General features: G+C 42.6%; 1 protein-coding gene across 1 annotated transcript in view; it reads left to right on the forward strand.

The window, feature by feature from the left end:
- LOC135394486 (eukaryotic translation initiation factor 5B-like) overlaps positions 1-23,279 on the forward strand; it is a 61,459-nt gene extending 38,180 nt beyond the window's left edge. Inside the window, exons 14-20 of the mRNA XM_064625245.1 lie at positions 2,663-2,936; positions 5,367-5,549; positions 10,102-10,527; positions 12,814-12,890; positions 12,971-13,274; positions 19,874-20,035; positions 21,270-23,279. Coding sequence (XP_064481315.1) covers positions 2,663-2,936; positions 5,367-5,549; positions 10,102-10,527; positions 12,814-12,890; positions 12,971-13,274; positions 19,874-20,035; positions 21,270-21,377 — 1,534 coding nt within the window. The 3' untranslated portion in view covers positions 21,378-23,279. The remainder of the gene's footprint in view (positions 1-2,662; positions 2,937-5,366; positions 5,550-10,101; positions 10,528-12,813; positions 12,891-12,970; positions 13,275-19,873; positions 20,036-21,269) is intronic.
- The last annotated feature ends 1,201 nt before the right edge of the window (positions 23,280-24,480 follow it).

Here is a 24,480-nt window from a genome sequence, read left to right on the forward strand (position 1 = left end):
AATAGAAAGTCTTACTTAATTTCTCAATTCAAGTGCCTAACACCAAATGACCTGAATCTTAGTCCTGGCTCGTTATACCAGCTGATGTAATTTTATAAGCTCTATATCTACAGTCGCCGTCCGATTTTTCGGACTCGGCGGGGGTCGTGCAAGTCCGAATAATAATAATAATAATCGAGCAGTCCGAAAAAACGAATTTTGCTTCAAAATAAACTTTACTAAGCCCTAGTAGGCTGGAAAAATTTGTCGATGCTTTCCTAACTCGCTTCCACTTTGCCTGATAACATCAGCTTCTCTTTCCCGAAGCGACATTTCGTCACTGTCAGTACACTGACAGAGGCACCGCCGTCATCAAGTCCACAAGTCGGCTTCACCTAACGCATGCGTGCTTTAGGTGAAGCTCGCTTTACAGCGCTATCGCGCGACTCGCGGGCGGACAGCACGTACTGGGCCGTTGGCCAAAAACGAAGACGCAAAAGGGCTACGACAGACCTCTTCTACTCAGAGGAATGGAAATTCAACAATCATCACTGCGTTTTTTTTTCTTCAATATTCTAGTTGGTTGATTTCTTTTGATACGAATTTCAAATGATACCAATGTTTTCCGTCACCCCATGAGAGAAATTTGCGGGTTGGGCAAACAGAGTCCGAAATATCGAGCGACGGAGCTGCACGACGTCCGAAATTTTGGACGTTCTTATACGTCATCTCTATGGGACCCGCGGCCGTTGCGCGAATGAGTCCGAATAATCGGTCGGCGACTGTATATTTATTTGTGTACTATTCTATGGTCTTTGCTTTAGTCACCGTGGAGCCCTCAGTTATATAATCCATAACCTCCCCTTTTGTCCATTCTTGGCCACTCGTTTCCCGCACTCGTGGACCCCTCTTTCCGCGAAACCAGGTTGGCGCGCCCATCATACTTTGCTCACAATAACTCCCTTTACTCTTCTCAAACTGTTAGAGGTCAGCACTTATCCGTCTGTCCAGCAATTCGTACTACACAGACATGTGGCACCATCTTTCCTCTCCCCCCCCCATCTTTGTACTATATTGTGTTTAGTCATGTGTATGTGTCTATACTATATATACTTATGCGTTTCCCCACTCCACTTTGTACCTGAAGAAGCATGGTCCTCCACGCCAAAGCTTGTATCAATTAGACTTAAACAAAAAATCTTCAGTGTCGGTTTCTGCACTTTTGTTTATGTGATCTACAGGACTTGACTCCCCTCGTCGTATACGCTTGCTGAAATTCACAATGTAAACATAAAATTAGGAGATGCACACAAAGCAGGCTGCATGGAACATGTTGACTAACTCTCAATGCAGTGCATCCCACTAATGCAGTCTACCATACACAACATACAGGGACCCTTCCCTCACGATATGTTATGCTGGTTGAAAAGGCGCACATGTTCGGAGCAGAACATCATCTAATGACCACAACACCAAAAAATCTTTCACCATGAGGTATTCGGAATTATTCGAATTGGACCTTTTCTGATTATTCGAATTCGATTAGCAGTGTAAACGAAATATTCGTAAACTATTCGCAATGGAAATTTTGCTATTCGCACAGCTCTAAAAATCGCTCCATGCGGGCCTGTGTCATGCTATCATCTGTAACAACCGTTAGTGCAGTTTCAAATGGCTTTGCAGCGTTATTATCGTCCTCCTTGGCACTTTTAACATACGGTCGTACAGCGCTGGAGTTGGAGAAACTATGTCCAAATATCGTCACGTCCCACTCCTCGATTACCGCCGTCATCATCACACGCAACCACGATTCTATTATATATCGCCGACTACCACAAATCGGAAAAAAAAAAAAAAACGTGTTCGAGATGCAGGTTTTTGGCTGTGCATGCAGTGGCACGGTGGACAGCGGTGTTCAGCTCAACGCCAACAAAATTTTGATAATAAACCGGAATGTCACCGAACTGCAGGCCGCACGCGCAATCCACTAAAGCTACGACTGTGCTGACAATGAGGAGTACGTACTGCGGATTTGCGTTTGGTTGGGGCAGACTTTAAAATGGCAGCTGCACACAACTGTGCACTGTAGTTTCGGTTCCGGTTACAGAACATGTAGCGACGCATTCGCAGACCAGCGTACTTGGAAAGCTCCGCGCGTCGCTGTGCAGCTGTTCTACTATACATGTTCGTCGCTGTTACCGCAACGTACAAATTAGAGCGCGCAACTCGCAACAGCTTTGTAATAAGCTGCAATGATGTTTGAAAAAAATCGAATATTCGAACTTTTACAAATATTCAAAAACTTCGGATATCAAATTTTCGAATACGAATACGAATCAAATATTGCAAATATTCGAAATATGCAAAATGATCGTATTCATATTAGAAATTTCGAATATTCGCACACCTCTATTCTGAAGTCTACCATGACTCTTATAAACTCTGACAGTTGATTAATCTGCAGTTCTTGCTGTGCATGTGCAGTGATATGGATGGTGTAATGCAGCATGCAATTGATGTATTGATTTCTGCATTGCATGTTTGCTGAAAGGAAGAGTGCAGAGCACCAACTCTGCTATACAGGATGGAACTTTTAAATTTCTATGTTGTACATGTAACTTGAGTGTAACGTAATATTGCGAAGGTTTGTTGTTGTATTGTTTCAATCTGAATTTTTTTGCAGCAACCTACGTTCCCGTGGTTCGTCGCTTTGTGACATGGCAATTTTGGTTGTGGACCTAATGCACGGTCTGGAACCACAAACAATAGAATCTCTAAATATGCTTCGAGCTCGCAAAACTCCATTTGTGGTGGCCCTCAACAAAGTGGATCGTCTTTATGACTGGAAGGGAAACCGCAATAAGGACATCGTTGACGTCCTTAAAGCACAGTCACGAAATACACGGCTGGAGTTTGAAGAGCGTACTAAAGAAGTGGTGCTCCAGTTTGCAGAGCAGGTAAGCTTAGGGAGAACGAGGAAATGTACATTGGGGGGGGAACCAAAGAGCAAAAGCTCCTTATGTGAGGCAACCACTCAACTGGTTCAGGTCTGTTAATATCAGAATCAGTGAATAGGGAGAAAGATTTTATACTATACCGTATTTACTCGAATCTAACGCGCACTATTTTTTAAACTTTTTTTGCGAAAATAAGGGGTGCGCGTTAGAATCGGGGACGACCGCACGAGATGGCGCAGCGCATGCACTTTGGTCGCGTTCATGTGGTGAAAAGCGAAAGCACGCGCCCTGTGGTTCTCTCGAAGATAGCAATCTCGGTTCACAGTTTTCTGCGTTCGTCGCGTGGCAAAAAGCAAGACCACGCGTACCCAAGTTCTCTCGAAGATAGCGATCTACGTTTCCCGTTTTCTGCGAAGATAGCGATCTACTCGAGACCTGCTCCTCTGCCTCCTTTTTACAATCGGTTAAGATGGAGCAAGAGAGGGCCCACTACGAGGCCGTGTTTAAACGGGGAGTCATTGACGTTACCGAAGCAAACTGGAATCATGGCGACAAGAGCTCTTTCAAGAAATGTTGCATTACGAAAGCGCTTAACGACACGGAGGATGACATGCCATGATATAAAGTGAGTGGTGACTCTCCTGATGACTGCGTGTAATAAATAGGTACTTTTCCTGCTGTTATCTACCTTATCCCTTGTGTTTACAGTGCATTTTTGCACCCTCAAGTATAATGCACGTTAGATTTGGAGGCACGTTAGAATCAGGTTATTTCGCGTTTTGGTAGGTGCGCGTTACAATTGGGGGCGCATTAGATTCGAGTAAACACGGTAAGTGGTACAATAAAATGTCGATGTAACAAAGTCACATAGTTGCACGAGTGTGTAGTGACGCTGTTTATCATACCTTACATTTACAGCATGTACAAAGCCACGCACACAAAAATGTTGCATCTGCATGTTTGCTCAACCAAGTCAAGCTTGTTGTTAAGGGAACAGCGTAAGGACTAAAGCCGCCAACATTTTGAACAGGGGCAGTTCATCTCTCCAAGAAAAACAGTCACTGTGCAAAATATCAGCGGCTCTCGTCCGGAGGTGCTTTCCTTAACGATTTTCTACACTTGAAGCTTATTGTAGCTCACGTTGCCCTGTTCATTTTGCATCTGTTTTGCTTATACCCCAGGAAATACTACTGTCTCTATCTACAGTACAACACTTGCACACTTCTAATTTATTAAAATCTGAATTCCTTTGAAGTGCAAAATGAGATCAAGCAAATGCACAGTCTGATATACAGGGTGTTTGCTGTAACGTGTCCAGAAATTATATTTAAAGCGAGCGATAAAAGAAAAGCAAGTGGTACTTTTCTGCTACTGGAGTAAGAAACAGGTACTGCTTCATTAGTAGCACCTGATTCTTTGTCAAATAGCTGAAAACTAGCGCTTGTTTCTCTTTTATCGCTCGCTTTGAATAAAATTTCTGGACACGTTAGAGCAAACACCCTGTATAATGCTTGCAAGAATCATCTTTGATCTATCTCCTTATCAACAAGATAGTTTTGCATAGTGATGCCTTTTCTTTTGGCTTTCCCTTTTTCCCAATCAGGAGCACGTTGCAGTCAAACCTCGATATAACGAAACGCTATACAACAAAATTTGCGGTACAGCGAAATATGTATTCCCTGCCGCAGTCAGTGGACATATTTCCTCATGCTTGATACTACAAAATATTTAGTACAACGAAAGAAATCGTGTTCCCCGTGAGTTTTGTTATACAGTTAAACCTCGATATAACGAAGTCGATAAAATCCACGATTTACTTCGTTGAACTGTAATTTCGTTACATCGAAAATGACCACCTAACGTGCACCTAATGCTATAAAAAGCGAATCATAGTCTACTACGTGCAGTGTGCAGTGCATCATTCTGCACAAAACAAACACAACTAGCTGCCCAATTTAGTCTTACCTGTCCACCTCTATAGTACACTGACATCACCTGGTACCCTCGTACTGCTTCAAATGTTAAATTATCAGCTGGCATTTTTTTAAATGTAATGCAGATGTGTCTGTGACCCAGACATGTCTGCCTCACCTCTGTAACCTCAGCTGGTACATCTATGACTCAGTGCTCGAACCACATTGCCTAGAGTACTTGTTTCAGTTCCCTCATGGTGATGTTAAACTTGACCAGAAAATTTGTGTTCGCTATACTGGCTTAGCTTTTTCCCACTCCTCCATGGTTATTGATGTTATGCATGGCTTCATCACCCTAAGAAACTAAATTCTATTCCGACCACTGCTGTCAAATGGAATGAGCATGTAAACCATATTATTTGTTACAAGTCTGTTTCAGATTTTGTAGATTTGCTTAGATCAAATGTTTCTCAAGATAATGTACTTCTACTTATCCTATGTCCCACATCCATAATAGGGTATGAATGCAGCACTGTTTCATGAGAATGCGGACCTAAGGACATTCATCTCCCTTGTACCAACTTCAGCCCTCAGTGGTGATGGCATGGGCAACCTCATTAGCCTTATTGTGAGCCTCACTCAGGACATGATGGCAAAACGTATTTCTTTCTCAGAAGAATTACAAGCCACAGTTCTTGAGGTAAGTTGCTGCCTCTGTGCCTTTGCTGAGCTGTTGGAATGCTTTGAGCTTGTTTGTTCTTCAAGTGGCAAGCTATGTGTGCAAGAAATAACCTGTCTTGCAGCCACCAAAATATACTTCAAGCTTTCTATGTTAGGGTTAAACCCATTAAAACCAGTTATCTTCCCCTGATTTGCATCACCTTCCGTTCAAGTAAAACCAGGAAGAGCCCAAACTCACCAAGCACAAACTCAGCCACTTGTATAGGCATGGGTGGACATCAGATGCTTGACGCTTGGCGACGCTTCTTGCCATGACGTGTCCTTTTCACTTTTTCCTTTTCCGCCCCAAAATCTGCTCTGTCACATGATATCGCCGGATTTTATCTTGTTTTGCAGCCCTCTAACACAAAACCCGATTTTTACCCCCAGATCTGGAAAAAAACAAAACCTGAAAGTGCAAGGGTCTAAATGTACTACATATATCAACGTATAATGTGAGTTTTTTTTTTTTTTACTTGGAAAAGAAGCTTTTAAAAGTGGGGTCATTCTATATCCTACAACAGTGAGACTCCCCATGAGGGCTGACCTTCACTAACGGGAAAGACAGGAAGCTAGAGGGATGTGCTGTCCCTTGACTTACTTGAATAGCGTATAGCTCTAGTAATATGTCGGGAGGGACACCCCTCCCTATGTAGCAGCATAAAAAGGGTCTAACTTCCAACACTTTTCATTGATTGTCCGAGCACCCGCTGTGTAGGGCAGGGAAAATGTGGCATCACTGGAAAGTCGTTGGCCGTAGGCAGGGTTTAGTGCTTGTGTCTGGCGCTCTGTGTTTCGAAGTTATTTATAAAAAAAATAATCTCTGCCTCCAAGATACTTTTGCATTTCGCTACCACAACAAGGTTTGCGGTATGGGACACTATTTGGCAGCAACAAGTCAAATATTGGTCCTTGGTGGCTACAGGGAGTGTGACACCAAGGATGTATAGGCAGCATAACTAATGCATCACAATGCTATGACACTACCCTCACACATAACATTTTTAATCATAGAGCAGTTTACTGCATTCACTTTGCATATCATTGTGCATCTGTCCAGCACTCCAGGGTCCATCAAACACAGTTCTAAAGTTTCTCTTGTGGAAAAGCAAAAATTCGACTTTGCATTATACCGAGGTGCACCTTACATATGGATAAATAGAGCAATGGGTATGGCCCTTTGCTGATCAAAGCACTTTCTATTCTTAAAAACAGCAAAGTAAGGTTTTTTTGTGAGGTTTTTTGTGCGCTCAGTGCCTTTCTGCTAAGTACCAGTGCTCTGTACACATTTCTACAAAGAAAATGCACTCTCCGAAGTTTGCTTCTTTCCAAAACAGCAGTAAGAAAATGTGTATCTGTCCCCGATGGTGAGGGTCCCTACCAAGGGCTCTACTCCTGGCCAACTCCAGGCATTAAGATATCCGTAATCCAGCTCTGCCACAGGGATCCACGTGTTGACAGAAGTTGAAGCCTCACAGTTTAGCAGAGTTTCAAAACTGCCTTTCAGATCTATTACTGTGCAATCCCATTAATAAGAAATTAAGGATAATTTGAACCGGTGCTCAGGTTTTATCAAAGTGCATTTCAATAGGGGGTAAAACGCTCAGTAATTCAAACATATTCGAATGGGATTGTGCAGCCGTGAGCAACTTCCGACTACATATCGGCCCGGATGTATGTAATGGCGGATATGTAATGTAATAATGTAATAATATGTAATGGCTACCGATGATGCTTACTAGTGGTAAGCAACACAAGTAAGCATTGCTGGTTTAAGGGAATCAAGACCTTTCCTCTTGACAACGCAGCCAACAAAAAGACGTGGACTGTGTTGATTGAGTCGCAGCTGAAGAAATGAATGCAATCATGTATAACAAACGTATTTTCTACCCTGAGATGCTTTGATGCTTGCTTTTACGTTTTGGAATGAATGGGTCTCATATTTCCAGCATTGTGTGACCACGAACCATAGAAATCTTGGTGCTCGTAATCTCGTGCTGGGGTCATCTATATTTTTATGGCTAGCGGGGCGGCAAACCCTGAGATTGGAGGAAAACAAAAAAACTAGGGGTGTGCGAATATTTGAGTTCTCGAATTCGAATCGAATATCAAACGCTCAAACTATTCGATTCGCGAATCGAATATCCAATATTCGATTTGTCGAATATTCGACTATTCCAGCTGGTGCTTCCGTGCATGAGGTGAAGCCTGCTTTACGAAATTGCCCTTGCTGCAGGACCAACACAGGCTGGACGGTGTCTAGTTTAAGATAACGTTATCCAAACTTAGTTTTGTAGACATCGTCTGTGGAAGGGGTGGCGCCCCTCCCACATACAGTTTAGCGGTGCCGATGGGGGACTTTAATTTGATGTTTGTGAGGTTGCTTTTAAAAAGTTAGGACTCCTGAGTAACGACTACAGCCCACAAACAAGAAGGGTGTTTAAAAGATGTCCTTTATGTCTAAAATTTCAGCAGTGCAACTTCCTCGGGTGAGAGCAACGAAACTAAAGGGCGTTCATGACAAAGCTGAGGCAGGATGCTAATTCGTTTGTTTCACAAGTGGCCTGTGGTTATCTGAAACTATTACAGCCTCATCCATATAACATGCTACTGCCTGACATAAAATTTTGAAATGAAGGTAACCACTCCAGTACTCCAATAAGTGTAGGCTCACCTGAAAAGCAGGAAGCACTCTGATGTAAAATTAAAGAGTAGGGGCTTTAAACAGAAGGATTGCATGTCTCTCTTGTGACAGTTAATGCCAGAAAAATTACACTAGAGCCGTGGGCCACAAAATGGAAACTTTTAGTGCGAAAGTCACATACAGTAAATCTCGGTTATAACGAACTCGACGGTCGCGCGCGACCCGTTCATTATATCCGAAGTTCGCTATAAATGGAATGGACAAAAAATTTGATCCAAAAGGCCAGCAGTGTAAGAAACATGAGTCATGTATGCCGTTCATTGAAAATACATCGTTAATGGCGCCTGTTTATACACAGTTGCGGAGATCACGGCGTTTTCTAAGTCATTAAGGTGGTCCAGGTGGGCCGCGGCGAGCGCCTTCGCGTACACAAAATCGCGGAGCGAAGCAACGTACTTGAGTGCCTCCGCTGTAGTTAAAATGTAAGGAGGGGAAGACAGTGTCATCATCATCGTCATCGGAAAGTTCGTTTGGCGGCGGGCGCACGTCGGCAATGATGTCCGAATCACTGAAGTCCGCGACGGCCTGTGCGTCGTCATATGCTGTCGCGAACTTCTCGAAAGACTGACAGCCGTCAGTCAAATTCGCAGCCGTTGCTCTGTCCCAAAGTTCTGTGTCGGTATTACGCACACCAAAGTCCACTTCACGATCGGCGTCTGTAGCCAGTGCCTGATGAACAAATCCAGCTTTTCTAAAGCAGTTTCGCAAAGTTTCCCGCTTTACCTGCATCCATGACGCCTTAATCATCGGCCAAACGGGTGCACGTGCAGCGCGCGCTGATGGTAACAGCGCATTGGCTGCAAAGCGAGGTCACGTGCAAGCGGCGCCTGACAAATCCGCGGGTGTCTGACGTCGCGCGCTCGCCTTCTCCAGTGGTCGAGGGAGCTCTTTCGGTCGCAGTAGCCGAAGGCTCCCCGGCAATTCGTTCATAATAGGCGGGGGCAATTTCCATAGGCTCAATACAAATTTTGACGGTCGTTCGTGAGGCATTCGTTATAACCGAAGATTCGTTATTAGTGGGGCTGTTATAACCGAGATTTACTGTATTGTAAATGTTGCACGAATATTCGATATTCGATTCGGTATTCAGAATTTTTTCCCCCATTCGATTCGGTATTCTATTTGATTTAAAATATTTGGATTCGCACACCTCTACAAAAAACACAAACACAAAAAGACACAGACACGAGATGGACAGGAGCGTTCGTCCACAGGATGCCCACACCACCCCACACTGCCACCACCGCTGCCTCGACCAGCCTTGCCTACGAGCCTGGACAGGAGCGGACAGTGACAAAATCTGTAGCCAATGGAAGCAGTGGAGCAAGCGTTGCCAATAGTTTTCGGAATTGTGCCCGTTTTCATGGGCTAAAAATATGCGACGTTCCATCGGCTGTTTCAACATGGCAGCCTCCAGGTGCCTACATTGAGAGGGGGAAGAGCCCCATTGAAGCCCTTTGCTCTCCTCCGATCCTCCTCCCAGTCTTTCCTTCTAGCCTCTCTACGTAAGACTTCTTTGCCACGAACATGCGGCAAGGCCTAGCAAGCCTCGATGCGTCTCCCACGGAGCTAGTATGTGCTGCCACGCATCAAGCCCTCATTGAGAGTAACTCCCCTTAATTTGAACTCCGCTTTATTTGAACAAATCTTCCATCCCCTACGAGTTCGAATTAATGGGATTGCACTGTACCCATCTTCAAACTCGACTTACCTGGGTACATTTTGACAATAAACTTGGTCATGACAGGAGCATTACTTAATAAAAATGTTTAACGCCATGCAACGCTGCATCTACAGGGCCTTCAGTTTTCAAATTCACTCTTTCTAGGTCAAAGCGATTCCTGGCCTGGGTACCACTATTGATGTGATATTGGTAAACGGGAGACTACGGGAAGGAGATACGATGGTACTGGCTGGCCACGAGGGACCATTCACTACGCCTATCCGATCCCTTCTCATGCCCCAGCCTCTGAAGGAACTACGTGTTAAAAACCCCTACCAAGAATACAAAGAAGTAAAAGGTGCTCAGGGTGTGAAGATAGCAGCCAAGGACTTAGACAAGGCCATAGCTGGGCTTCAGGTTTGGGTCGCTAAGCAACCGGATGAGGTGGATATTCTGAAGGAGGAAGTAGCCAAAGCACTGAAGGAGGTCATGAGTGGATTCAAATTAGCTGAGCGTGGCGTCTATGTTCAGGCGTCAACCCTGGGTTCCCTTGAAGCTCTCCTGGAGTTTCTCAGAGTGTCCAAAATTCCTGTAAGTATCGCTGGTGTTGTGTAGATGTATGCAAAATTTTGTATACAGGGTGTTTCATTTAACTCGAACCCCACCTTAAAAAAATAACGGCTCATTGCATCACAACAAAACCAACTGCATAGTATTACTAGTAGCCTAAAGTTTTTTTTTTTTTTTGTAGTGTATTTTTGTACCGCAATTAATGAATTAATTAGTGGAAATTAATTTTATAACTTTCTAGTTACGGGGATTGCAACGAAGATGTCAATTGTGAAGTTGTAGGCACTGCCATGAGAAAAATAATCCAGTGGCTTGCAACAGGGTCCCGGGTGTGCAGAAATGTGCCCGGACTTCCGAAACTTGGATGGAGCATGTTTCCGTCACGCCAAAAGAGCACTCGATCGCAGCGCCCTCCCACGTCCACTTGACGAAAAAGGAGATACAGTCAAACTCCTTTATAACGAACACCTTTTTAACGAAAATACCACTACAGCAAATTTTTTTTTTGCTGTCCCGCTGGAGCCTAAAGGTCCAATAATAGACATCCTTTCTAACGAAAATACCTTTAGTGCGAATTTTTTTTGCTGTCCCCTGAGTTTCGTTGTAAAGGAGTTTGACTTTATGCGATCCATTCCACCTCAACTCTTATCTATCGTCCTTGCATGGTGCCGTATCTGCTAGACGATCAGAGGGCGCAGTGACAATGACAACGCGGCGCTTTGTCTTTTTATTGTTTGTTTGATTCCCTCCTGTTTTTTTCTTCTTTCGCCGTGATGCAACTGAAAGTACGGGACAAGGAATGTTATCTTTCAACCGAAGCACCTTGATTCTTTGTTCACTTTCGTCTCCGTACACGCACTCCTTGTTGGGTGCTATGCGGGTCAAATAATGCCCTATTCCAACGAAGAAAGAGCTGACATGGCGCTTGCCCTAGGTGCTGCACAGTAATAAGAAAAGGGCAGTGAAGATTTTTCAGATGTGGCATCCGTGCAGGAGACCAAGCCATGCGACGATTGATTGTTCGTCAGTACGAGACTCTAAAAGAATTTGGCAAGTTTTCCCGAAAGTGTCGCAGGTCATCGACACCTTCAGATGACGTTTGAACCAACATCCTGGAGTTCTTAGAGGCAGGATGTTCTTAGAGGCACACCCTCTAGCCAGCATCCGCGAGGCCAGATGTCATAGTGGCGTTCCGTTGTCGACGGTGTGGAGGGTAGCAAAAGAGGCCTGCCTCCATCCTTACCACGTTCAACTGCATCAACAGTTGCAGCAAGGAGATTTCGAAAACCGGTTGAACTATGCCAACTGGCTTTTGCGCACTGTCGGTCAACCCGCAATTTTTGAGTAACGTCATCTGGACGGACGAGGCAAACTTCTCCCAGGACGCGCAGGTGAACCTGTACAACGTTCATTATTGGAGTACCACAAATCCCCATTGGCTTCGCAAGTCCCATCATCAATACAAATGGTCCCTCAACGTCTGGTGCAGCATTTGCAACGAGACCCTCAATGGACCCGTCTTCCTTGATGGAACATTGACTGCGGACAGGTACCTAAACGAGGTTCTTCAGAGCCCCATGGAAGAGTTCTACGCCAACCTCCCACTCGCGCGATATGGCCAGCTGTGGTTTCAGCACAATGGCGCTCCCGCACACAACTCCAGCCCAGCTCGCGCCTATCTCGGCCATGCATTTGCTAACCAGTGGGTGGGAAGGTTCAGACCAGTGCCATGGCCTGCCAGGTCCCCGGACCTTACGCCTCTGGATTTCTTCTTATGGGGATATGTGAAGGACCACGTGTACGTCGAGGGCACGACAACACCTGATGCCCACAAGGCAAAGATATGTTAGAGCTAGCGAGTTGCTACCAACTGGATTTGTTTTCTAATGGCAGCGCCTACAACTTCACAATTGTCATCTTCGTTGTAATCCTCGTAATTAAAAAGTTAGGAAATTAATTTCCACTTATTACTTAGTCAATTGCAGTACAAAAATACTCTGAAACACTTTAGGCTACTAATAATACTATGCAGTTGGTTTCGTTGTGATGCAATGAGCCGTTATTTTTTAAAGGTGGGATTTGAGATAAATGAAACACCCTGTATACTAAACCCTGCATATAACAGCGTTGGTAGTTAGCACGAATTTAATCGCTATATGAGGGATATTGATGTGGGAGGGCTGACCTAAGTCAGCGCCACTTTCAATGCTGCACATTGGAGGACTGTTTATATGGAACAATTTTTGTACAAAATTAACTGTTTGCATTTGCTTTACCAATATTGCATCTTCTTTTTATTGCCAACAGTACTCTGGCATAAGGATAGGCCCAGTAGTGAAAAAGGATGTCATGAAAGCGTCTATCATGCTTGAACACGACAACCAGTAAGTAGTTCAGTGCTCAGCAGTACTATTTTACCCATTCGTTCTAAGAGTCTAATTGTGGAACTTGCATTGTTTCCCAGGTATGCTGTGATTCTAGCATTTGATGTGAAGGTGGAGCGAGATGCCCAAGAACTTGCAGACTCGTTAGGTGTAAAGATTTTTCAGGCGGACATTATATATCACTTATTTGATAAGTTCACGGCATATCGTGATGAACTGAAACAGCGCAAGCGGGAAGAATTCAAGTCAGTGGCAGTGTTTCCGTGCCGTCTGCGTATCCTACCCCAGTTCGTGTTCAACTCAAGAGATCCCATTGTGGTTGGTGTTTCTGTTGAAGCCGGGATTGTGAGAGAAGGCACACCACTCTGTGTGCCATCTAAAGAGGTAAGCAGATAGATGAAAACAGTATCTTCTTCTTATTTCTGGGATATATAGGGTGTTTCGCACAATGTGTCATAAAATTCTGTGTAAAAATCTACTTGTCTGAACATTATGGGATTAACGCTATTTATTAGGGGTGTGCGAATCCGAATATTTTAAGTCGAATCGAATGGGGGAAAAAAATTCTGAATACCGAATCGAATATTTGTGCAAAATTTACAATATGTGACTTCCGCACTAAAGGTTTCCATTTTGTAGCCCATGGCTTTAGTGTAATTTTTCTGGCATTAACTGTCACAAGAGAGACATTCAATTCTTTTGCTAAAAGCCCCTACTCTTTAATTTTACATGAGACTGCTTCCTGCTTTTCAGGTGAGCCTACACTTGCTGGAGTGGTTGCCTTCATTTCAAAATTTTATGTCAGGCAGTGGCATGTTATACGTAGGGCCTGACTTTTTCGGGTTTTATTTTTGGCCAAATTCGGGGGGTAAATATCGGGTGATATTTTTCATTTGAAAATTCGGGTGTATTCGGGTTAAATCTCGTTACGGCATATTCTGTCGTCAGGAATTCGGGTGTGTTCGGGGGATTCTTTTTTGTTTAATAAAAATTTGTGTTAACATGGAACTAATGTTTAGCAATGTTATCAAACTTTATTTTAATGCACGCTTATGAGTGTGCCACGCGACCCGAATGTTTTCGGGTAGATTCGGGTTAAACCCGAATTTTACAGATTTCGTTCAGGGGGTAAATATCAGGCGGATACGGGTTTAACCCTAAAAAGTCAGGCCCTAGTTATACGGATGAGGCTGTAATTGTTTCAGACAACCACAGGCCACTTGTGAAACAAACGAATTGGCATCCCGCCTCAGCTTTGCCATGAACACCCTTTAGTTTCGTTGCTCTCACCCGAGGAAGTTGCACTGCTGAAATTTTAGACGTAAGGGACATTGAGAGACCCTTCTTGTTCGTGGGCTTAGTCATTATTCAAGACTCCTAACTTTATCAGACATCAAATCAAAGTCCGCCGTTGGTACCGCTGAATTGCATGTGGGAGTAGTGCCTCCCCTTCCACAGACGATATTTACAAAACTAACTTTGGATAACGTTATCTTAAACTAAACACCGTCCCTCCTGTGTTGGTCCTGCAGCAAGGGCAATTTCGTAAAGCAGGCTTCGCCTCATGCACGGAAGCATCAAGTGAAGCCCGCTTTCGGGTTGTGTCGTTCATATTCGTGGAATATATTCGAAAAATCGAATATTGGATATTCGATTCGTATTTGAGAACATTCGCACACTCCTACTATTTCTCAGGAGAGATTTTGCCATTATTTCTGAGCATTTTTATCAAATTTAATTCACCAGAAATTTAATTTTTCCAATTGAATTCCAAAATTTGCCAAGTCAAAATGACGTTTTTTTTTTTTTTGTCAGAAACAGGAAGCGCATGCACGATTTACCGCAGTCTAGCGGAAAATGCATTCACTACTACAAAGGTAATAGCTGGGAAAAAAATTGTGAAAACTGTCCTCTCGCGGCCCGCAACTTGCCAGCTGGGCTCGGACCTCGCAGAGAAGCAATGCGGGGAGGCCATGTACCTGGCCTTTCACTTTTCTTTTCCAACATCGTCCTGCTAATGGCAACACGGTTTCAATGTGAAGTTATCTGAAAGAAGAGAGAGAAGGTAACAGGAAGGGTTGGGTGACCATTTTCCTTCTGCCGCTTCTTGCATTAACTTGACGCAGAACTGAACTGGACCGCCAATTTGCGCTCTTCGAAGGGACAGCTTTCGCAGTTTTTTCCGGCAATTACCTTTGTAGTAAATGTATTTTGTGCTCGAATGGGGTAAATCCTGCATGCACTTTCAGTTCCTGTAAAAAAATGTGAGACTGACTTCGTAGATTTTGGAGTTCAGTTGGCAAAACTCAATTTCTCGCGAATTAACTTTGATAGAAGTGCTCAGAAGTAATGACAAAATCTCCCCTGAGATAAATAGCGTTGATCCCATAATGTTCAGACAAGCAGATTTTTAAATCGAATTTTATGACACGTTAGGTGAAAACACCCTATATAACACTGCGTGTTTTTGTTGATGTTCTTATTATCCAGGCCCCGATTTTCAATTTTTATTTTTGCTCTCTGAATACTGGGTCTCAGGATGGTTCGTGGCACAGGGGGATTAATCATCAAGTAAAGGCGGATTTTTTTTTTCAGTGTTTGTTTTATACAGTGGTGCGTTTAAAACCAAGCAGTTCAAATTAAAACAATGCTATTAAACGGGTGTACACTTGGCCTTCTTGGTGCTGCTTCGATTTAGAAGCTGTAAAAGCACACAAGACACAACGAGGCAAGACTAACGCATGCTCCTACTACTTTCCTTTTGTTCCTTTTGTCTCGTTCCCTGTATTTGTGTGCTTGTACAGCTTGTAACCGAAAAACAATGCAGCCCTTTTCTTTTTGTTGTATTGGAGATGTTATAGACTTGTAATGTATGCACGCCACTGTATGTGTAATTTGACCGTATGTAACATATATGTTACTGGCAAAGTGTTAAATCTAGCATTCTGTAGAAGGTCCAGGCATTTTATAAAATGCCTGAAATTGGCCGGCAAAGTACGAAATGAAATGCATTTGGTACATTGCCTAGGCATTCTATAGAATGCTTACGCCATGGCAGGCAAAGTATAAAAATGTTTGTTTTTGTTGTGGTGCCATCGTGTTGTGGTTTACACAAAAAGAAAATACAGACAAAAACTAACCAAGTCAGTCACGATGGCTAAACAGTCTACTTGGACCCATTCTGGTCATGTGTTTATGCAAAAAATACTAAAAACTAACAAAGTCAGTCACGAGGGATGAACAGTCCACCTGGACCCGCTCTGGTCGTGTGTTTATGCAAAAAAATACCAAAAACTAACCAAGTCAGTCACGACATATGAAACTTGGACCCATTCTGGTCATGTGTTTATGCAAAAGAGTACCCAAAACTAACAAAGTTAGTCACAACAGATGAACGGTCTACTTGGACCCATTCTGATCATGTGTTTATGCAAAAAAGTACCCAAAACTAACAAAGTTAGTCACGACGGATGAACAGTCTACTTGGACCCATTCTGGTCGTGTGTTTTGCAAAAAATACCCAAAACTAACAAAGTCACTCACGACGAATGAACAGTCTACTTGGACCCATTCTGGTCGTGTGTTTATGCAAAAAAATACCCAAAACTAACCAAGTCAGTCACGACGGATGAACAGTCTACTTGGACCCACTCTGGTCATGTGTTTATGCAAAAAAATGCCCAAAGCTAACAAAGCCAGTCATGACGGATGAACAGTCTACTTGGACCCACTCTGGTCATGTGTTTTGCAAAAAAATACCCAAAACTAGCAAAGTCAGTCACGACAGATGAACAGTCTACCTGGACCCACTCTGGTAGTGTGTTTATACAAAAAAATACCCAAAACTAACCAAGTCAGTCACGACGGCTAAACGGTCTACTTGGACCCATTCTGGTCATGTGTTTATGCAAAAAATACCCAAAACTAACCAAGTCAGTCACGACGGCTAAACAGTCTACTTGGACCCATTCTGGTCATGTGTTTATGCAAAAAAACTACCCAAAACTAACAAAGTCAGTCACGACGGGTGAACAGTCTTCATGGACCCACTCTGGTCGTGTGTTTATGCAAAAAAATACCCAAAACTAACCAAGTCAGTCATGACAGACGAACAGTCTACTTGGACCCGTTCTGGCCATGTGTTTATGCAAAACAATGCCCAAAGCTAACAAAGCCAGTCATGACGGATGAACAGTCTACCTGGACCCACTCTGGTCGTGTGTTTATGCAAAAAAAATACCCAAAACTAACAAAGTCAGTCATGACAGATGTGAACGGTCTACCTGGACCCGCTCTGGTCGTGCGTTTATGCAAAAAAAATACCCAAAACTAACCAAGTCAGTCACGACGGCTAAACAGTCTACTTGGACCCATTCTGGTCATGTGTTTATGCAAAAAACTACCCAAAACTAACCAAGTCAATCATGACGGATGAACAGTCTACTTGGACCCATTCTGGCCATGTGTTTATGCAAAAAAATGCCCAAAACTAAAAAAGTCAGTCATGACGGATGAACAGTCTACTTGGACCCACTCTGGTCTTGTGTTTATGCAAAAAATAGACCAAAACTCACCAAAATTTTTCATTCACCAACAAGTCTTTACTGCCGAGAAGAAACGTTTTTCATACTTTGCTCGAAGTGTCTTTGGCAATGTACAGATTGCTTAGGCATTCTGTAGAATGCCTAATCAGAGTGTGAAAAACGTTTTTACTGTGAAGCGTTACCGTGAAGATTTCATACTTTGCCAAAAAGAGCTGGGTACTCTACAGAATGCCTAGGCATTCTATAGATTGCCTAGGATTCATACTTTGCCAGAAACATATATGTATATGTAGGGTATGTACTGTAATTACGTTTAAATGGTCTAAATGGTCTTAAATAACGAAATGGTCTTGACGCCTGGTTGAGCTGGAGAATAGTCACTGATATGTATATTCAACTGTCAAAATAGTAGAACGGAATATTTGGTGGGATGATCACATTTGGAGAATAGTCTGGGGGAGGTGAGTGGTATACAGGATAAGGGTGATGATATGCGTAAGAACATTTTAATTAACATTCCTTAACATTTTAACAGAAATTTTAAGCTTATGAAAAAATGGTAGCCGTTTTAGGCTTTTTGAGCACCACATGTATAGTTTCTTTACATCGGACTGCAGAACATCACAATCTAGTCGCTGACTTGATGATTCAGTAAATCTATGTACAACCTAACAGTTGATCGTATGCAGTGCAATGTAGATTGTTAGTGATGATTAGAGCGCAGATTTCCATGCAGATGCATGAAAATCTTAAAATATGATTTTGTTTTTGCTCTCTGTCTCTATGGTTTTGTATCTGGACGATGAAAAAACTTTTGGTCTCGGTTTGGGACCGATCAGAAGGATTCTATGGTGCATATAAATGCATGTTTTGCATGTTGTGGCATATTTCGCATGAAAGTGCATATTTTGCCATATTTTCACGTGCGAGGGCTTACTTCTTTTTTCGTGCATGGTTTTGCTGGTTTCAGGGTGGCATTGGGTTGTCTTTCGTGAACGTTCTGGTCTGAATTGAGTATTCCCTTGTTTCGGTGGGGTGGGGTGAGGTGCGGTGTTCAGTCCGTACCCTGGCTTCCCCAACCTCCACTGCGTGAATGGCCAATGGGCGGTACTTCATCTTTGCCACATTACTGTTATGACGACTGGCGATGTTCGCTTTTTGCTCGGCATGATGCAGTGCCGAACGCAAAGCCTTGACGAAACACGCCTGAGAATGGGCAACACGGAAAACATGTTGCCCATGAAAAAATGGCTAGGAAGCAAGCGAGCTGGTGAAGATGATGCATGATGTAAAACCCCGAGACTAGGGAATACGAGGGGACAGACACAAACACGAAACACTTCGTGTTTGTGTCTTTCCCTTCGTGTTCCCTAGTCTCGGGGGGTTTTACATCACGCATCATGTTGCCCATGCTCACTCAGTCTTGTTTCATCATGGGTTGTGTTCACCAGCTAGCGTGCATTTACATTATTTTACCAACCACGAGCACAGAGCCTTCAGCTCCATGGTTTATATCTGTGGCGCAAGTATTTCTTTTTTTGTCCTGCAGAACGAGGGCGGCTTTATTTTACCGTTTGACCTCTAATAAGATACATCTTTTTTAAGTAGGCATTTGGTGCATTGCTTTCATACCAAGAACAACGAAACAACATTGCCTAAGTTGAGGATTTTTACTGCATATTTCAAAGATTTTCAATGCATAGTTGCATGCATATTTTGGGAGCTTTTAGTGCATATTTATCTGCGCGCTAGTGATGATAGTACTTTATCCAGTTTGCAGTTTAATTTCAGGTGCACTATAACTAAGATTCAGTTCTCTGAAGTGATCTTTTAGCAGCAAAGGTTATTTTTATGGAGCAGAGCAGAGAGCTATTCTCCTGTGCCAAAATACCGTAGGTCTGCTGTAGAATAATCATTGAGTATCTGTGCTTTGCAATTCAATGTGTGTTCTTGTAGGTGGAACACCCTTATTATATTTTACTTAATAGTAAGAATTTCATGCATTCCAAATACTTGTCCTCAAGGTTTCAGATACATGTTCATACAAAACTACTTTCTAGGCTGAAAATTTGCCGAGATATTTTCAGAGTTAGTGAGATGTTTTTTGGGTTAAACCTGATTCCTCCTGATTATTCCCCCACGGATCAGTTTCAAGCCAATTTGGGTTAAACCCAATTGCTCTCGCTTATCACGTTGTGTCGCTTATCATGTACACTACATATTTAGTAGCAGTCTGTGTGCATGTTTGACGTAAATATTATTTGAATGCAACAATAAACTATGCTAAGCACCTTGTGCGACTTTGCAGCACATTTCTATACCTATTGAAAAGCTTTCCATCACATAGAGGCTGGAAAGTGAAAAGCTACCCAGAGTTCTTTAGGATAATAAAAACATGTTGGCCTAAATATGATGAAATTTGTTTGTTTTCTGTGCTAGTTTCTGGAAATAGGTACTGTCACAACGATAGAAATAAACCACAAGCAGATAGAGAGTGCAAGAAAAGGACAGGAAGTGTGCATCAAAATTGAGTCCTCCTCTGGTGATGCTCCTAAAATGTATGGCCGACACTTTGACCACACAGATTTTCTTGTTAGTAAGGTAAGAAGCAGGTGTTTTATTTATTTTTGTTGAATTATTTTTATTACTGTTTTGGATATTAGTGATGATACATGACAGCAGAATCCTTGTCCCTTGAGGAATATCCCATTCTTAGTGTTGTCGAGAGTGGATATCTAGCTTTATGTGTGCTATAAGATACCACAATAAATAAATATATAAATAAATAAATAAGATAAAACCAAAGTGTTTGAAGCTAAGACAGAGCTACTTGTGGGTATCCACCAAGTGCCCGTGTTCAAAGCATCCTCCTCCTCTGACATTTCATCCTTTCCCCAATAAATATGATATTGTATTGCATAGCTTTGTTGGAAAGTGTTGAAGGCGTGTTATTGCAGAGGCATCAACAATACCTTTTCTGCTTTATCAGCATCAGTCTGTTGAATGAATATAATTTTGTTCAGTGACTAATGGATTATGCTGTGTTTGAAGTTTAGCATTTAGCTTAAAACACCAAATCAAACACAAAACGCTAAAATGTGATGCGCATGTTCCCTTGCCATTCTATGATGGTTTTGTTTCAATATTTTGATTGAAGTAATAGTCGCCTCCACGTAATTTTATACGAAACTATCCCATGGAAGGTGTGGACGAACGAGATATAAGATAAAAAGTGATTAGCTTGCTTGCTTCAGGTACACATCCCAGCACAAATGTATGCGGCGGTGTATCCATTGTGAATTTGTCAGTGTGCCATTCATGCCTCTGAAGATGAAGTGCACAAAGAGACAAGGCTCAGTGCTCCAGTTTCACTGCCGAGGGAGTTGCATATTCAACTTTGTGGCTAAACACAAACAAAGTTATATGTTAGCAAGCAGTAGCAAAGTTAGCAAACATAAACAAACAAAATAGGCTCTATTATTGATGCTTAGCGTGTGCCCCCAGTTTGTTTTCCTCGCAATCAATGCTTCAGAAAGAGCTTAGCATTCCATTAAAACTATGGTGTAATGTGACATTACTGTATTGCACAAAATAACGTAACACATTAGTCTGAAACAGTGAAATTGAAGTGCCTGTGTGTAAGTTCCATATGCCTTCAGTTTTAAAATAGAGGTTTTATGGAGCATGTGTCCTAGTTTGGTCTACACAGGACAACAAGACAATGTTTTTTAGTCTGTTCTGAACAGTAGCATGAGGCAGAGTGATAATTTGCAAGCTATGTTCCCGCTGCATCGTGCTGATCATCCTTTCCGATTTCCCCTTCTCAAACATCTAGATAACGAGGCAGTCTATAGACGCCTGCAAGGACTATTTCCGGGACGATCTCGTCAAGACTGACTGGCAGCTCATGGTGGAACTGAAGAAACTCTTCCAAATACTATGACGTTCCGTTGTGCTTCCACGTCTCGCTTCCTCACCGTGCATCCCAGCACTTGTGCTGTGCAGGGTGTAACTTCTCACAACCACCCCCATCCCTTTGTATCGATTAAATGGGATGGTGGATCCTGTCTCTGTACATTACCTGAAAGGAATTTTTGAAAGGAGACACATGGTCTCTCTTTCAATGCAATGGACTGTTCCATGAACAAGGGTGACACAGTGCTTGCACGTGTTGGTACTCCGAGTAGGCAAATATATTCTATTCAGTAAGAGTCGTTTTTTGATTATTTTTTAGTCATTGCTTTGTGCCGGCTGTTTCAAGCATGCTTTTTAGCCGATATTTTGCTTCTTCTACTTTTGTTTTGCTCTATGTACAAAGTGCACACTTTAGCGTTGTGGCAAATGTTGCGCCGAATACAGATGAATGGGACAGAAGTCTTCTGTTGGACTTTATGGGCCACTGTATCATGACAAATGTGTTCTTTGCCCTGATGTTTAATCCTATTTATCGCTATATACTTTTTCTCATTAGGAAAATAAAAGAGTGCACTTAATCATGGACTTTTCACCCCTGTACCGTGTCTGGAAAATGAAAATGGTAGGATAAAATCCACTCCTGTTAGATATGATTGTCATATCTGTTTTGTTTCTTGTCATTTATTTCAATGCAAAGTTGCACACACACACAGGAAAAGGAATCCCTTTCCCTGAATTGCACATGGGTGAGGTTTGTTTGTGTGAATTGTGATTTACTAGAATATAAGTTTGTGGTGTAAGAATCAAGATGGCGGCTGTACTGAACATACAGGACCACAGCTGTTCATTGAAAGTACCTGCATAAAACAGATTGAAGGAACTGTAAAGGATTCTGTAAAATTTCCAGCTTTTTTCCAGTTGTAGGACATACATCAGTACAATCTCCTCTCAGCTCACGGCCAGTGCAGTTGCTGCTGAATATAGTGCTGAGTGGCTGCCTGATATGCCCATGTGGGCATCAGTGGCATTACGTGCAGTTAGCCCTGTGATGAACCACTGCAGTGTATCTTTCACAATGCTTACCAGCACAGCTAAATTGCTGCCATTTTTACTTTTTAAATATCCTTCATTTAAACTTCAATCTGGCTCTTAGTTCACATCACAAGCACTTTAGCACCTCAGGTAGCATTCTGTCATTCGTGATACGTACTTTCCAAAATATGTTCGTAGTGACTGTAATTTGGTTCCTGTACGACTTGCATGGAATATGCTAAATCTTGTACAATAAAATCCTAAGATAAACTAATTTTGGCAATGGCATTTGTTTTACCATAGTGCCGGCCTAAGTGCAACATTTCAAACTACTGCAGTTTTGGATGTCATGTATTCATACTCAGATATTGAATCTGTCTTATTCAACATTAGGCCGACTGCACAGGGCTAATTGGCTATGACTGCATGAATACCTTCTCTATCTTTTGAGTGTCTGGTATTTAATGGCCGAGTCTGCTCTATAGGATGTTAATATTGACTTTAGGTAAGAGGTGTCTCATGTTTACCCCCACAAAGGGGGAAAAAAGAAAATCCACATCACAGAAGTATGGGTGTCCAATTCAGAAATGGAAGGACATATTTTCAAGCTGTGTTGACCTGATGTATGTTTCGTATTTATAGCCCTGAGTCCTTTCCTTTTTGGACCTTTTCAGAAACATGGTTTTGTGGCAACTGTGTTTTATGATGTGAGACAACTATTGTGGATGTGAAGAGTGCCAAGGTTATTCAAAACTAGTGCAGGTGCAAGGTGGGCGGTGCAAGAGACAGAGTTGGGTCAGTTTTTTGCCCCTATGCTTCTTACGACATATTTTGAGGTTGGGAGATTTCTTCAATAATGTTTGAAGTGGAAGTTTCACAATAAAAGTTTATCTTTTGATGTGTGTCTGTACCACGTCCATGTTTTATTTTTGCGGCTGATGGATAGACCTGCTTCCATCACGCAGATAGGGTTTTGGATGCTTTGTCATCTAAAACCTGGGAGAGGCCCTTATAGAGGTTCGTAGTGGTGGAAAAGCACAGGGTGAAGGTTAGTTTTTTTGAGTGCCACAAAGCAATAGTACATCTGCACAACATATTTTTTGTAGCAGTAGCGAATGAATTTTTGGTGCCCAACGATCGAAGGCTTCTGGCAGCTTGCAAGCCTGCTGGTGTTGTACAAAAAGATGGGGCTGCTTTCTCTGGCCATTTTTCTAAGCTTGAGTGCTCAAAGCAGAAAGTCGCACCGAACCTAAACCGAAAACCGTTAACCATTTTTTTTATAGCTGGACTGAAACCATTGGTGCTACCCTGGCACAAATAGAACGCATGGTCAAATAATTTTTTTAATGCATTTATGAAGCTTCAACAAGTCGTCAAAGTGTAAAAATGCAAGCGCCAGGTCGCTGCAACACTCCGTTTAGAAATTTCCACAACTTTGTGGAAATTGTGAAAATTTATACAAATCGGATGTCAGTGAGCTCAACCGGTCCGAAGTACGCTGATAGACTGGTAAAATATGCCACCAACCCTTACAAACAGCTAATAACAACATGAAGCTTCCACCGAAGCTATGTCATTCTCACTCACTGTACACGTATTACCCCTGAACAATTATTACCCCCCTGTATTACCCCCTCGACAATTTGTAGAGTTCGGAAATGCGTGTTAGCAGAGAGCCCAATAAAAGAAGAGAGACGATTTTTTTTTCTGTACGGTCTACAAGGGCCATATTATTACAAAAAAAAGTTTGGACGCATTGCCTGATCTCCGTCGGCAGAAATGTCCTGCACAAAGACGGTCGTTCTCCAAAGCGCCGCAACTTTTGGCGCGCAGCCGTAGTCTTCCTTTTTAGCAGCTTTTTAGATGCCACCCATGACACCTATCGTCACGATACTTAGTCAAACAACAGAACATTGTTTCAGAAGTAATGTGTAGGTGTCCGCACTCTTCAGTCTCTCTCCTCCTCAGAGAACGCCGGTTTTGAACATCATCAACAAAATAGTTAAAGGGTTAAAAGATTCTGTAACCAGTTCAAATAACAGCTCATACCTACCCAAATGACTGACCGTGGGAGAAATTTATGCTACGTAGAGCATGAC

Source organism: Ornithodoros turicata, chromosome 5 (assembly GCF_037126465.1).
Source record: "Ornithodoros turicata isolate Travis chromosome 5, ASM3712646v1, whole genome shotgun sequence".
Taxonomy (NCBI): domain Eukaryota; kingdom Metazoa; phylum Arthropoda; class Arachnida; order Ixodida; family Argasidae; genus Ornithodoros; species Ornithodoros turicata.